At 43.8% G+C, this 15790-nt stretch overlaps 1 protein-coding gene across 17 annotated transcripts in view; it reads left to right on the plus strand.

Annotated features, from left to right (window-relative positions):
* Positions 1 to 14892, plus strand: part of SYNRG (synergin gamma) — an 88427-nt gene extending 73535 nt beyond the window's left edge. For 14 of the 17 annotated variants that reach the window (XM_086686683.1, XM_086686689.1, XM_086686690.1 and 11 more), the window contains 3 exons: positions 10668 to 10778; positions 11131 to 11166; positions 12172 to 14892. In XM_086686683.1, coding sequence (XP_086542809.1) covers positions 10668 to 10778; positions 11131 to 11166; positions 12172 to 12303 — 279 coding nt within the window. In that variant the 3' untranslated portion in view covers positions 12304 to 14892. The remainder of the gene's footprint in view (positions 1 to 10667; positions 10779 to 11130; positions 11167 to 12171) is intronic. The other 3 variants (XM_086686685.1, XM_086686699.1, XM_086686700.1) reach the window with 1 other exon arrangement.
* Positions 14893 to 15790: the final 898 nt, after the last annotated feature.

Below are 15790 nucleotides of genomic sequence, written 5' to 3' on the forward strand. Positions count from 1 at the left end.
AATAACTTCCTAAGGCAGCAGTTCTAATACAAGCTCACAAAAAGAAGCAAGTTAAATGCACAAGTTGTTCTTTGTAAAAGTGAGAACTCGAGAGGGTCAATCAAGTAAATTGTGTGAAGCATCACATATTGGGATGTTGTGCAGCCATTTTTTAAAGGAACACAGAGTTTGAAATAACACAGAATTGTTACTATGGGGCTGGAAGGGAATGTGCCAGAGTGGCAACAGGGTTGTGCTTGGATGATGAAACCATGGGTTTTTTAATATTTCTAAGCTCCAGCTACAAATAAAGTGGGTTGACTAATGACGTATTCAAGGGTGGCTGTGGAATAGAGGAGGCTCTGTTACCACTTGTTGATCGTAGAGTTCAGTGTGTTGTTACCTTTGCTTCATCAGAGCCTCTGTACCCAGTCTTACAGTGGTCTTACCTCAAAACTCATTCGTGGCATGTTTTTAGGGCAACAAGATGTATAAGACCAAGCATTAGCAGTCTAGAGGTCAGCACGTGTCTGGTTCTCTCCTAATTCATCCATCTTTTGCTTCCTAACTTTGTGCTGGTATGAACCAGGTAAAAGCCTAAATATCTTCATCATCATTAGCCAACTTTTACTGAGTGCTTACCATGTGCTGTACCCTATTCTTAACTCTTTATATTGTATAGTTTATTTAATACAGAAGTGTTGAGGGTAGATACTATTATTCTTCACCTTTTACAGATGAAGAAAATGGGGGCACCAAGGTATTAGACCTGGATTCAATGTAAAAGACCTCTGCTTCTCCCCCACTCTACTCTGTTGCCTCCTTGAAATGGGCAAGCTGGGTGGGTAAAACCAGAGATGAGCAAAAGCCTTTCTGGGGAAAGAGGGTTGTTACTTACTTAGTCGATGAGGTGAAACGCCAGGCATCTCTCCTGGCAGCAACTTGATAGAAAGAGCCAAGTTCTTTTCTGTACATTTCCTCCCTGTTGTTATAGCCCAGGACTAAAAACCAGCTTAAGATTAGCCTCCCCTTTTCCATTTAGATTTTAAGATTCTTTGTTTTTTCTTTCTTTCTTTCTTTTTTTTTATAATTAAAGCTTTTAATTTTTTTTATTGTACAATGCTTTGAAAACTAGATTTCTATACAGACCCTCAAATCAGCCACCCATCTCTTCTCTTCTAGCGCTGGTAGGAAAAAAAATGGCCACGATAGCAAAGCTTCTTTCTTTGCCATGAGCTCTTTGAAGAAAAATTATCACAAAAGACCCAGTGCACTAACCAAGCTCATTATGTTTAATCCTTTTCAGTTTGGGGCAAAGGATAATTGAGGAGAATCCTGGCTTGAGTTGCTTGCTATCTTGTGTTTCCTTCTTGAGGTAGCTGCTGCCACTGGGTGAGGTGGAAGCTAGTTTCATTCTTGTACAACTTCTTAGACATCCAAGCTCCCCACAGTGCCACCGCTGCTCATGAGAAAGGCTTGCCTTCTGGACTCTGCCCTTCCAGGCCTTCCTTCCTGCCTTCCTTCCTGTAGGAAAATGCAAAAAGCTCAGTTGTATCATTCAGTAAGTTTTGTTACTTAAATCATTCAGTGCACACCCCAAATAATAACCAACAGTAACCAATGCCCCTATACAAGTTAGAGGATATCCCATCATTCCAGGTTTCCTTGTGCTCCTTCTTTGTCATCATTCCACTCTGAGGTGATCCCTATTCTGATTTTTTATACCAAGGGTTAGTTTTGTTCAGACCTTTTTAAAGAAGCCATAGAGGGGCACCTGGCTGGCTCAGTCGTTAGAGCCTGCAACTCAATCTCGGGGTCGTAACTTTGAGCCCCGCATGGAGTGTAGAGGTTACTTAAAGATAAAATCTTAAAAAAACAAACAAACAAACATAGAATTTGCTTTTGTGATCTTGGAGAAAGCCTGTTGGGTCTGGTTACCCATCTAACCTGGGAAGTGTTGCCCTGTTCACATATGGTGATTTTAATCCCTCAGTGTGTCAGAACGTGAGGTAAATGGGAAGAGTTGCCAGGCATTCATGCCCTCTCATTCAAACTCCCCTAAGGAACTTTCATATCTAGCATCAGGGTCTAGTGAGTGATTTTACCTGACATTTTTTTAGACACTGGGTTACAGTATAGAGATTAATTAGTCTGCAACTACACAACACAGGAATGCATTCAAATTGTATATGAACACCGCTGAGTATTCATTGTTGTATTTACCCATGCTTTTCCAGTTATAAGTGCCTTTCTTCACCGAATTAGCTGTGACAGAAGAACAACCGTTCTCTGCTCAGATATTATTCCTAATTATACCGTGTCATTTTCTCTTGATAACTGATAGGTCTTTGGTCTATAAAACTTACTTGAATTGCCTGCTGCTTGAAGAATAGCATATAGTCTCCAGAGGAAGTCTAAGTCTTGTCACAAAGAAGCTTTTACCCTAAAAATAGATAGATGTGTGAGTGTAAATGACACAAACCAACATGTGTAGAGTTCACTTAGTTGCAGCAAAACTGTGCAAGCCCCAGGGACTCTGGGAGCAGAGAAGTCACTAGAGAGGGGTGTGGCTGATGTTGTGGTGGAAGCTTTTAACTCTTTATATCACTGCTTCGTTTTAGGTAGAATTTAAAGTTCCTTAATGAACCAAATTGCCAGTGCCAGGCTCTTTGATTCCAGTAATATAATAGTTTATTTGCACCTGGATCCTGCCGGGCATTGTGCCATATTCTTGACATTCATTCTCATTTAATTCTGGTAACAATCCTGTAAGGTCAGTAGTATAATCCCCATTTTTACGGGTGAAGAAATTGGGGCTCAGAGATGAAACTTGCCCGAAACTGACAGAGCAGGGATTTGAATGTGTATCGTAGTTTTAAAAGTCCATTTTTCCTATTGTGTCAGTGCCAGCTTCGAGGATGCTTTTCCTCCATGAAGACATCATGATACTGTTCCCATCAAAAAGTGACCGCATTGCCTCTCTTCGGTGAAAAAGTCCTAGAATATTAGTGCTACATCACAGTAGTAATGCTTGGGCTAAGGAAAGCAAAGTACACAATCCTAAACTCCAAACTGTGGCTCCTTGATATTTATTGAAGCTAGAAGTTACCGTGCAAAGTTTCCTGCTTCCCTTTCCCTGCAGCACGCATGTCATCGTGGACCAAAACCCCCCCTTGTGGTACAAGTACATCTCCTCTGGGCACAGACTGAAGGTACTGGTTGTTTCTCGGGAGGTGGGAATCACCAGTTTCAGGGAGATGAGTGAATTGTTGCCTAAGGGTTGAAGTTCAGTAGGTTTGGAACAAAGAGAGATTCATCCCTGAAAAACAAAACTGATCCACTTTTGCCATATAAAATCTCCAAAAAGAGACTGCGATCTTATTCTCCTGACCTCTAGTCGACTGAAAATCACACAGGCTTTGATGTCACTGTTATCCTCAGTATAATATAATCCTTTATTTCCTTTCTTTTTTGTTTTTTGTTTTTATTTATTTATTTTGAGAGAGAGAGAGAGCACTCACAATTGGGTGAGGGGCAGAGAGGGAGGGAGAGGGAGAATCCCAAACAGGCTCCACGCCAGCAGCCCAGAGCTTGACATGGGGCTCGAACTCCCGAACCATAAGATCATGACCTGAGCCAAAACCCAAGAATCAGACACTTAACCTACTCAGTCACCCAGGCCCCCCTGTACTTCCTTTCAACGTGAAATAAGCAGTGAGTTTCAGAGTATATACTTCGTGTTGCTGTGGCATTTTAGGAGATCAGTTTATTTTTAGTAATGATAACATTTTTGTCATCTTGCCAGTGCCACACAATGTTTTAGAGACAGAATCTTTTTTTTTTTTTTTAAGTTTCTTTACTTAGAGAGAGGGTGTGTTTGCAGGGGAGGGGCAGAGGGAGAGAAAAAATCCCAAGCAGGCTCTGCACCACCAGCACAGAGCTCGATACAGGGCTTGAACTCATGAACCATGAGAGCATGACCTGAGCTGAAATCCAGAGTTGGATGCTTAACCAACAGAGCCACCCAGGCACCCCGAGACAGAATCTGCATTGTGTTTCTGCATGGCTGTCCTCGTTGACAGAAGGTGATATGGTAGATGGAATAATGTGCCCCTCCCTTGCCAAAGATAACCATATCCTAATCCCTAGAACCTGAATTTGTTACCTTAGGTAGAAGGGACTTTACAGATGTGATGAAATTAAGGGTCTTTTGATAGGGGATTTATCCTGGATTATCTGGGTGGGCCCAGTGTCTCACAAAGAGGAAGGCAGGAGAGTGAGCATGAGAAATAGAGATATGACAGAGCAAAGAGAAAGACTGGCACATTCTGCGCTATTGGCTTTGAAGATGGAAGGTGGGACCTTGATTCAAGGAATGTACAGGTGGTCTCTAGAAGCTAGACAAGGTAAAGAAACAGATTCTCCCACAGAATTTTCAGAAAGTACACTGTATTTCCAGCCCATTTTAGAATTCTGACCTGCAGAACTCTAAGAGAAGTTGTTTTTTTAAGCAGCTAAATTTTTGCTACTTTGTTATAGCAGCTATAGGAAAAATTAGACAAAACATTGCAACTAAGAATCCAGATGGTTACATTGTAACCCAAACCAAAAGTCTAGAATTGCTTGTGGAACCTGTGTCCAGATAGTTTTTTTGTATCAGATTAGGCTGGCTTATGCTGCAGTAACAACTCCCCCAACCCGGTTTTAGTGATGTAACACAGTAGAGCTGTATTGCTCCTGCTACATGTCCATCTCAAATTGGAGGGGTCTCTGTGGACGGGTCCTTCACTCAGGGACCTAGCTGACAAAGCCTCTACCACATGGATCATAGCTGATCCCTGTGAGAGGGTCAAGGGAACATGACAAAGAGCACATCGGTTTTATTTTTTTTAATTTTTTTATTTTTTTCAACGTTTATTTTTATTTTTGGGACAGAGAGAGACAGAGCATGAACGGGGGAGGAGCAGAGAGAGAGGGAGACACACAATCGGAAACAGGCTCCAGGCTCTGAGCCATCAGCCCAGAGCCTGATGCGGGGCTCGAACTCACGGACCGCGAGATCGTGACCTGGCTGAAGTCGGACGCTTAACCGACTGCGCCACCCAGGCGCCCCAGAGCACATCGGTTTTAAAGGCTTCCTCCCAGAAGTGCCACATGTGACTCACATGTACAAATTATGCAGCTCTGCACAATTTAAGGGGATCAGAAAGGCCCATCCTACCATTTGTCCAGAAGAATTATAATGAGGATGTTTGTAAAGAACACTAATTACTGGGGCGCCTGGGTGGCGCAGTCGGTTAAGCGTCCGACTTCAGCCAGGTCACGATCTCGCGGTCCGTGAGTTCGAGCCCCGCGTCGGGCTCTGGGCTGATGGGTCAGAGCCTGGAGCCTGTTTCCGATTCTGTGTCTCCCTCTCTCTCTGCCCCTCCCCCGTTCATGCTCTGTCTCTCTCTGTCCCAAAAATAAATAAACATTGAAAAAAAAATTAAAAAAAAAAAAAAGAACACTAATTACTACCAAATTCTTCTTCTTCAATAATGATTTTCTTGGACACCATTTTAGCAGCTTATTATTGGCTAAAGATTCAGGATTATGTATCCCAGTCTGACTCTGGGACTCAGTGTATGCAGGTCATTTGTAATAGAACTACTTTTAGAAATCTTTACTAAATGCATGAAACACTTGCTAACTGATGTAGATGATGTTCAATTTAAAATGGCCTGTAGAGGGCGTACCTTCTTAAAGAATTATGGCCGAGAATTGGTGTCACTTTGTTACTGTGTACTACCGCAACCTCCCCCAACCCCCCGCTTCCCCCCCTCCCCCCCGGGTTATGGCAGTGTATTTATAAAGGTTAATTTTTATCATTTCAAAGATTAATTTGACCACAGGATAGTTTATGCAGAGTCTTATGATTTTTACGGGAGATTACAAAATGACCTTTTCATTCGTTTTCCTTATGCCTTTGGTCAAACAGATACCTAAAGGGCTGGTATTGGATTGATTTCAAGATTCAGAGTTTTCCTAGATTCTAGTTATTTCTCAAATAGTCCTTATTCAGTAACATGATAAATATCTATAACGTAGGTTTATGGAAGTGCTGCTATGTTTTTAACCTCTTAAAAAAGCTTTTTAGATTTTGTCAAAGTGAGTAATTTTTATCATTTAGGGCATTTCAGAGCACTTTTTTTTTAATGTTTATTTTTGAGAAAGAGCGAGAGTGAGAGCGAGCACGAGCAAGCAGGGGAGGGGCAGAGAGAGATGGAGACACAGAATCTGAACAGGCCCAGGCTCTGAGCTGTCAGCACAGAGCCCGACACAGGGCTCGAACTCACAAACCGCGAGATCATGACCTGAGCCAAAGTCAGACGCTTGACTGAGCCACCCAGGTGTCCCTCAGAGCACTTTTTATATATCTCTGAAGGTCCCAACAGCAACTGAGGAAGGCAGGTAAGACAATGAAACTGTTAACCATTTAAAGGTGACAGAATGGGACAGCAAACAAATAATAACACCAGCTGCCTCTAGGGTTGACCAGACTTGGTCATGATTGCACTAGAGAAGAAAAAAGGGGAAAAAGTGTGTGTGTGTGTGGGGGGGGGGGGGGGGGGGGGTTGGATTATCATCTGGATTGGTTAAAACCATGTAGATTCACTTCAAGGTCAGAGTCCTCATGCCTCTTCTTTCTTTGAGAACTGTCTGTCCTTCCTTCCCTAGGTGTGATCTGAATGCAGCTCAAGTTAGTTTAAGAAAGGTTTGTGGGGGGGTGGGGGCGGGGGGTGGGGCACCAGGGTGGCTCAGACTTTTGAACATCCAGCTCTTGATTTTAGCTCAGGTCATGATCCCAGGGTCGTGGGTTCGAGCCCCAAGTGGGGCTCCACACTGAGCATGGAGCCTGCTTAAGATTCCCACCCCCTTTCTAAACAAACAAACAAACAAGTAAACAATATCATGTTTCTTAAAAAAAAAAAAAAAGAAAGGTTTGTGGACCTAATGCATGGTTTATTATTTCAAATTAGAAAGGGATGGTCAAACATCATATATAATCTATACACTTTTATAGGGAGAATCCCATTTTTTTCTCCTAGGGAAAAAATAATACAATTTTTCAAATACAAAATAATAACTCCTCAGTGGTTCAGCCTCAACTAATTATAGAAAATGTGGCCATTATTTTGGCAGGAATTTGCCATCATCCTGGGTCACATCAGTATCCTTTAGGACAAACCAGCCAACATGCCGGGCTCCCGGATCCTTGACCCCTGGACTCCGGGACCCTTGTCTCCATGGCACTTCGGCCACCCACTCACGTGATCACATCACGCCGCAGTACCTGTGCCCTCTTGATTCAGACCTGTTCTGAACCCAGATTGGTAACCCTCTAACTTGCTTATGCTTGGCTTACGCTGCTTTTGTTTCAGGTCCTCAAGATAGGACAGTTGTTTGATCCTTTTACTTCGTTCCTACCGACTCCCATCCTCACTTCCTTTCTACCTGCTTAGTCCTTAGCAGTTCTTTGTGTCTGTCCTTGGACGACCCCTGATGCCAGTTTGCTTAGAGCTGAGGGATTTTCTCAGAGCTGAAACTGGGACGGTCTTGAGCAAACTAGGAAGTTGGTCACCCTGGTCAGCATCCCTTCCCAGTGCCAGATTCAGTGACCTCACATTGGTGCCTTGACATCAGCCGTGGTGGGAGTATTTTTATACCATGGAAATCCGCAACTGCTACAGATCAGTGCTTAATTTGTTGTACTGTTGATTGTCTAGACTTATGAAGGTTATCGAGCAGATGTTAATAATGCAGATCAGACATCAAAGTATACTGTGTCTATAGCCATTGTATTGTGAATACATCACAAAGCTGAGGGAATGTTCTCCAGCGTTTGAGAACAGTTACCCAATTCAACATAGTCACTCACGTATTTGACAGAGGGGGGACATTCTGAAATGTGCTGCCTCATTTCAGTCTTAGCCCTTCACTGAGAAACACCAGCCTGCACTTACAGCATCCACACTCTGGTGAGAGCAAGCACAGGCTGACTGTGGATCCCAGGATTGGGCAGACATTTTCAGAGAAAGCATTGTGAGAATCAAAGGATTATATGGAATTTTCAGTAAAGATAATTGTATATTTATTATTTGTAAATTATGTGCTACTCAGTCTTTATATCAATAAGAATTTATAATAAGCTCATGTACGCACGTGTGTGTGTGTGTGTATTTGTATGTGTGCACGTTTCTTTCTCTTTGGAAAGTCTTTTTTTTTTTTTTTTTGGAAAGTGGAAGAAGGGGATGATTTTGCCCCCAAATTGTCCACAGGTCTTGCTAAACATCCTACAGTGCAGAGGACAGGCCCCACAACAAGGAATTATCCAGTTTAGAATGTCAACGGTGCCAAGTGTGAGAAGCCTCTGCTCTAGGGCATATATAAGCAAAACAAATTGGTTTCGGTATATCTAAAACTTATTACACTAAGAATGTAACTCTTCTGGGGCACCTGGCTGGCTCTGTTGGTGGAACATGCAATTCTTGAACTCGGGGTTGTGAGTTCCTTGAGCCCCGTGTTGAGTGTAGAGAGATTACTTAAAAAGAAAATCTTGAAAAAATATATACAGCTCTTCTGAAACTTTTTTTTTCCTTTTTTTGCTTTTGTTTTGTAATTCAAGTGCTTTTCGTAATTGAGGGATAACTTACAGTGAAATGCATAGATCTTAAATATATAGTTGGATCAGTTTTGACAAATGCATTTAGCCATGTAAGCCCACACCCCCAGCAATGTATGGAGTATTTTCATCACCTCCTAAAGTTCCCTCTTGTCCTGATCTGATTCCAGAAATAACCACCATTTTCCGTAGACTTCTGTCATCAGAGAGTTGCCTGTTCTAGAACTTTATATAAAATTAATATATATGTGCTTTTCTGTCTGGCTTCTTCACATGTTTTAAAAATTCATCTAAAAAGAAAAAAATTCATTAAAAAAAAAAAGGCGCCCCTGGCCAGCTCAGTTGGTAGAGCATGCGACTCTTGATCTTAAGGGGGTGAGTTCGAAAACCCACGTTGGGCATGGCACTTACTTAAAAAGGGGTGGGGGGGAATTCATCTACATTGTTGCATGTATCAATTTGGTTCCTTTTATCAGTGAGTAATATTCCATTGTACTAATATACCATGAGTTTTTAACCCACTTTCTTATTTATAGATAGGTGCTATTTCCAGTTTGGCTTATGTGAATAGAGCTACCATGAGCACTTTTTGTGCAAACTTTTGTTAACATGTTTTCGTTTCTCTTGGATAAATACCAAGGAGTGGAATTGCATATAAGTTCATATAGTAGATACGTATTTTAACTTTTAAGAAATGAACAGCTTTCCACAGGTGCCTGGCTGGCTCCATTGGTAGAGCGTGTGACTCTTGATCTCGGGGCTGTGAGTTCGAGCCCCACAGTGGGCGTAGAGATTACTTAAATAAATAAAACTTTTAAAAATTAAAAAAAAAATTGATAGCTTTCCAAAGTTGGGGCCTGCCCTCTTACCCCATATTCCACAGATTTGTTGTAAGGAAGAAATTAGATAATGCACCTGAAGAGCTTAGCGTGGTGCCTGGCAAGTAAGGGCTTCACTGATAATAGCTGTATGTGTATGTACTCTCTAGCTGATAATGCCTCATTCTTCCATCCTTGAGCAGTAGGCCCATGTATCTGTCTTCCTGCTTCTCTGATGTCGGAACTTGGCTGCCCCCACACAACTCCAACTCCGCTTAGACCAAACCGAACTCCTCCCAGCCCTCAGCCCCAAATGTGGGTCTCCTTTCGCATGCCTACTATGCCGAGCCCTCCCAGCTGCCTAAGCCTCACCCCTCCTTGCACATCCCACACATGACCCGGGCTTCTTCAGGTGGCCGGCCCCCGCCATTACTTCCCTAGTTCTAACTTTCCTCACTGTCTCCCGGACCCCTTACAGTGGCGTTGTAACTGAGGTGCATGCCTTGAGGATTGCCATCCACAGTTCATTGCCCACACCTCACCCAGAGGGATCTGTCCGTAACACAATCCTGATCCTGTCCTGGTCCAGTCAGAACCCTTAATGGCTTCCCAAGATACAGTCTCTTCTAGTCCTTCCAAGACCTTCATGCTGGAGTTCCATCTCCTCCCTCCTTTCATAAGCACGGCTCCCACACGCTTATGAGTGTTCTTCCCACACTCTATCTTCTGCTTAGAGGCCTTGCCCTTGCCTGTGTTGCTTGTTCTACACAGAATAAATACCGTCCCCTCCCTTACCTCGCCCTTCCCCGTCCCCTCACCTAGCATCTACCTGTCAAGACTCAGGATGTTTGTAAGTGCCAGGAAGCTTTCTCTGTCATCCAGCTCTTTCCCCCTCGGGTTGGAGTAAGTGCCGCCCAGCCCATGTGCTCTGGGGTAGTCCTTGTGGCCCTGTGCTGCCTGCTACCCGCCTGTCCCCACCCTCGACTGTGAGTTCTCAGAGGACGGGTACCGGGTTTTGCTCATGCTAGTGTCCCGAGCACCTAGAACACAGCAACTCTCAGTAAATGTTTGGGAAATTGAACAATTGTATCGATGGTATTAGAAGTTACTTCACTTGCTGCTGGACCTACTGGGGATGAGTGATCAGGGAGTGAAGCCAGCAGCATTTGGAATTGCCGAGTCCTTACTTGTTTGTCTTGTTCTCCTAGCCCGATGAGAATTCACTGGATTTTTCCTCTTGTATGCTACGGCCTGGGATTAAAAATGCTCAGGAACTTGCCTGTGGGGTGTGCCTTTTAAATGTGGACTCCAGAAGCCGGGTGAGTGACACACCTTCCCCCTGCAGATGGCACAGCGCTTCCCTGACATGACCCCTGGGGATGACCCCATCCAGCCCACTTCACTGCAAGGTCTACGACCACAGGTGGGGATTTTTATAAAGCCCTGAAGTCTGACACAGAAGTACATGTACTCTTACAAAAGGGCAGTAGGGGGAGCCATTGAGTGAATGGAGGTAGTTCCTCCCTCTCTAACAGAATGCTGTCTGCACTGTGCTCGCGCCCTGTGCACAGTGGGGTGGTAGAGAGAGGTGAAGCCTGTAAGGCTTTGTTTGGGGGCAGGAGGCCCTGTCCTGGGAATTTTGTTGACCTTATGGTTTCAACGTTATTTCAGAAAGAAGAGAAGCCTGCAGAAGAACATCCCAAAAAAGTATGAACCAGTTATACACGATCTTAGCATCTCCATCTTAATTTTGAGTGTGGAAAGCCAATCAGATGATTCCACTGCCATCCTGAACTGTTGTGACCATGAATCCTCCCTTTACTGTCTGTTCCCATAGTCTGTTTGATTTGACCAGCTAGTGTGTCTGCGTGGGTCCACTTGTCTTGTTGCATGTTCGTAGCTCTTGTAATTGGCTTCTGGTGTTACAAGTCATTTTTCCCTCTGTGATGAACAAGGTAACAGAATGAGCAACTTCTGGAAGACTGGAAGTTGTGACATGGAGCAAGATCAGAGAGCGTCACGATTTGGCAGTGATCAAAAACAAATTGGGGTTTAGAGTTCTGTGTTACTTGTTTACTTGTAGTGCTTTAGGACACCCTCCAGGGAACTGAGGTGAGGACTGGCTGGCTGTGACTTACCTGTAAGCATTAGTCATCTGGAAGTAATTCTGACCTGTTCAATGTCTTTATTTTTACAAATCCTATACCTATTTGGACTTTTTAATTACGTTGATTCCGTTATCAGGTCCCAGTTGGCATTCGACCCTGAGAGCTTTTAATCTTTTGTTTTTTCCATGAGAGGACTGTAATCAGCCCCAGAAATGGAAGGGACTGTACGTATCATTCAGTGCCAGCCTGAGGGCAGGGCTCCCTTCGGCACAACGAGGGATAAAAATCCTCCACAGCTATTTTAGTTCCCCGTAACATGAACACCCCCACACACAACCCCCCGTAGCCTCGGTCTGCCTTTGCTATGAACCATTTGACCTTCTTTTGCTGAAACTGGGTTTAATGGTAAAGATTTTTTTATGCCTTTAATTAGCAGCAAAAAACTTTCTCACTTGAACCCCTGTAGCCACCTGCTCAGCTTTTGTGTGTGTGCCAGTGTGGCCTCAGCCTCTGTGACCTGGCGAGGGATGCGTGCAGGGTGCCGACCAGCTCTTAGGTGCAGAAGCAGCCTGACTCGCCCCACATATCTGTTTATTTTTGGCAGGCATTCAACTCCGAAACGGACAGCTTCAAGCTGGCATATGGAGGACACCAGTATCACGCCAGCTGTGCCAACTTCTGGATCAACTGTGTTGAACCAAAACCTCCCGGCCTCATCCTGCCTGATTTGCTCTGAAAAGTACCTCTTTGAAGTACCTACTGGGTCTGTTTTCCCATCATACCCCAGGAGGAGACAGGGACCAATGAACAGAATGCAGGACTGCGCAGTTCGCTTCCACGAAGCTATAGGAGGAGTTCCCTGCACGGTCAGGGGTGAGAAAGAAGCTGCGAGCTCCCAGTCGTTCCTGCAGACATTTGTCCCCTAGGTCCCACCACAAGTCTTAGGGATTTGAGGTAAAATTGCCCTGCCCAAACTGCATGTGGCACCAGAAGTTTGCTAACTTCTCTCTAGTTCTGCTAAGATGTTTTAAAATATGGCACGATTTTCTTTAAGGAATCATTTGCTGCTGCCGTATATTGAAACTGTGAAGAATTGACATTTTGACGTTTGGAGAAAAATAAATTGTAATAGGATTGGAATTGGCAAGAACGTTTTGAGCCAGTGCTCGCTTCTGTCTAGAACCCTGCTGTCCTGTGAAGTAGAATGCATTTACCCACATGTAGCTTGTTGATATCTGAAATGAATAAAAAGGGGACATTGTGACTAAACTGATGTTCTTTTTATCGAAAAACTTCCGTTCATCTCCATCAGACGATGGAAGTGGGTGAGGGCAGATTTACCGACTTTGCGGTCACAGCTGAACCAGTTCTTCTTTTGTTCATTTCTCAAACTATCAGCGTTCAAGAAGGCATTTTCTCAAAACACGCCTGGGTGCTTTGCAATGGATTGAATGTTCATTTTGACAGAGGCCCAAATCTTTGTGTATCAGGATGAATAAACACCCTTCCCCTTTCGGAGCCTTCACTGAAAACTTTCTTTTACCTCAAAGACTGTGAACGTGGTATTTTTTGCAGACAAGTTTCGGAAAGGCAGCTGGATGAAACCTCTTGGCAGTGGCCTTTGTCCAAATGTCCAGAAATGACTGACTGCATAGGGACCAGTACTGCCTGACTTCGCAGTATTATGTGAGAGACCTGAAAACTCATTCACAGTTGGAAGGTGGAGTTCCTGGCCTACTGAGGCAAACAGATGTATGTATATTTATGGTTGAGGTACATGACTTAGAAACAGTGGAAGCAAAGTGTTCAAAAACTGCATGGAATTCTGGAAGGAAAAGGCTCATGCTTGCTATCTGGTGTAGGGAATTTGCCGCTTAGAACTGAATGCATAAAATCAGAAAGAAAGGAAAAAAAAAGCGAAGTGGCTAAGGACTGTGAAGCTGTGAAGCCCTGGGAAGAACAGGCCAACCTAGGACATACACGTCTCTGACTTGTAAATTCTGTGCTTTACAAAGAGATTTTGACTCTTGTGTTTCACAAGTTGTGTGACTTAGGCTCTCTGACCTCGAGTCAGTTTTTATTTGTGAACTGAACAAGGTCGTTTTGGGTATAAAATTGCCGTTTTACATAATTAAGTAGGTGGTTTTCCCTTCCTGGCACTAAACTTGAGGGGATCCTGTTCTATTCCCTTAGTGGTGTCTTCTCCAAGGAAGGTATAGGACGTTTTTGTTAAACAGCTGTTGATGAGGCTTCTGCTTTACCTTGCTGGGCCCCAGAATGCACAGGGAAGTGTTGACGAGATAAATCTGCTTCTCATTTTCTCCAGATTCCCTTCCAGCTGGGTGACTGACACAGCCTGAGTTATTACCCTCAGGGCCTTTGTCCTCCACAGGGCTACCTGACTTAGTACCCACAGCATCAGGCTGGGTCCTCAGGCTTCCCTGAGGCCTCTGTCTCCACTTCAGCGTGAGCAGCACCTAGAGTTTCATCACGGCGCCAGGACTGAAGCGGGCCTCTGACCCGTCTGGTACATTCCATGGTAGGGCAGGATGACCGAATCTGCCTTTGTTTGCAGTTAAGAATGTCTCCCAGTTTGACAGGATTCACAGCGCTGAGACAGTTTCTGGAAATGCCATATGGGCTGCTATTCTGTCGCAATGGCCTGTGTCAATGACATTTTTAACGTGTGCTCACCTGCTAACCAGAATGGTTCCATTCCTAGAGAGGTTGCAGAGCGCAAGGATAATAATCACTGCCGGCCTCACCAGGTACGGCAGGTCTGGTCACTCCATGGGAGGCGCTAGAGGCATATACAGCAGACGCCAAAAGGCTTTGCTATGAAAAATACTGTTTAGTAGTGGAAATGTTCACTCACATACCACCACTAAGGATTTCCAGAGTGTGGAACCATACCCTTGCACTTTCTTTACGTGTGCAAGTTTATTCAGACGACTCAACACTGCGCTCGTCTACATCTCGGCTCTGACGCGCCAGAGTCCAGTGTCCTTGGAAACAGTAACCAAGGTTACTTCTTTCCGTACTGCGTGAGGTGCCGACAGCTCCCGCCCCGCTGCCTGAGTGGCGGTGAATAAGCGCTTTTCTCTTTTGGTATTGTGTTTTGCTTTTAGACGTTTTATGGCTTAGTGTGTAACTTAATTTTTGTCTGGACGTGCTCAGTGTAGAGGCGGCACAGGGTATGTTATTATCCGTGCCTTATTTGTCCTGTGACTACTAGTTAACACTCTAAATAGGTTGCATATTCTAAATTACTTGAATATTTTGTACGCATGTACCTATGTCTTGTTTAAAGATGCCTTCTACTTGCCTTTTGATAACTTGTGTGATCCTAAGCTTTGGTAAGATTATAGGGCCTCTACATTATAGAAACTTGAAATGCTTGCCCTGCACTGGGGATCACCACAGAAATTCCCCTAACAAACACCTTCTAGGTCACACACCTTCCTTTTGTGACCAGCTAATAAACTCTGACATTTAGATTAGAAAGGTGTTAGGCTTCTTAAGTACTAAGAATGCTTAGTTACATCCCAGTAGTGGTGTTGGCTGGGATTTCTGCCGGAAATTTTCCTACCAAGAACATCTGTCACCCGGTGTTCTCTTACTGTAGTACAGTGGTTATTTTTGGACTCTTATCCAAAGACTACAGGACTTACAGTTTGCCTTCATACTAGAAAAGCCATAGCCTCCACAGCCACGAATTGCTTTGTTGTTCTTTTGACTGCTTTTCGATCATGTGCTAATTGACGCAGCATTCATTTATGGGTTCCTCTGATTTCCCACACAAACTATTAACCTCATTTTAATTTTCCTATTTAGACTGTAGTACATGTTTATAAAAGTGAATGACTGGGAAGAAACAAGGTAGAATTTGGATGAAACCACTGCCACGGACCAGATAAAAATCTAGAAAATATAATTTATATAAATATGTAACCACCGGCATATTTATGGCTTGTCAAGACGGGCCAAAAGCCTAGAAAATTATTCCACAGAGAAGCAAGCTACAACCTACGTGGCAAATGAAGAAAGATAAAGCAGCACTGTGACTGAGCAGGGGCAATCTGATGGTTCCCAATAGTTTGTGAGGAGTGTGGAATAGGGAAGAACTAATTACACTTCTCCCAAGTCCCTGATGAGTTATGCTGTCATATTTATTAGGAGCAGTGAACTGGATGACATGGTTCCAAGTTTCAACAAAAGAAGTC

Source organism: Puma concolor, chromosome E1 (genome assembly GCF_028749965.1).
Source record: "Puma concolor isolate L17-30 chromosome E1, mPumCon1.1.hap2, whole genome shotgun sequence".
Taxonomy (NCBI): Eukaryota; Metazoa; Chordata; class Mammalia; order Carnivora; family Felidae; genus Puma; species Puma concolor.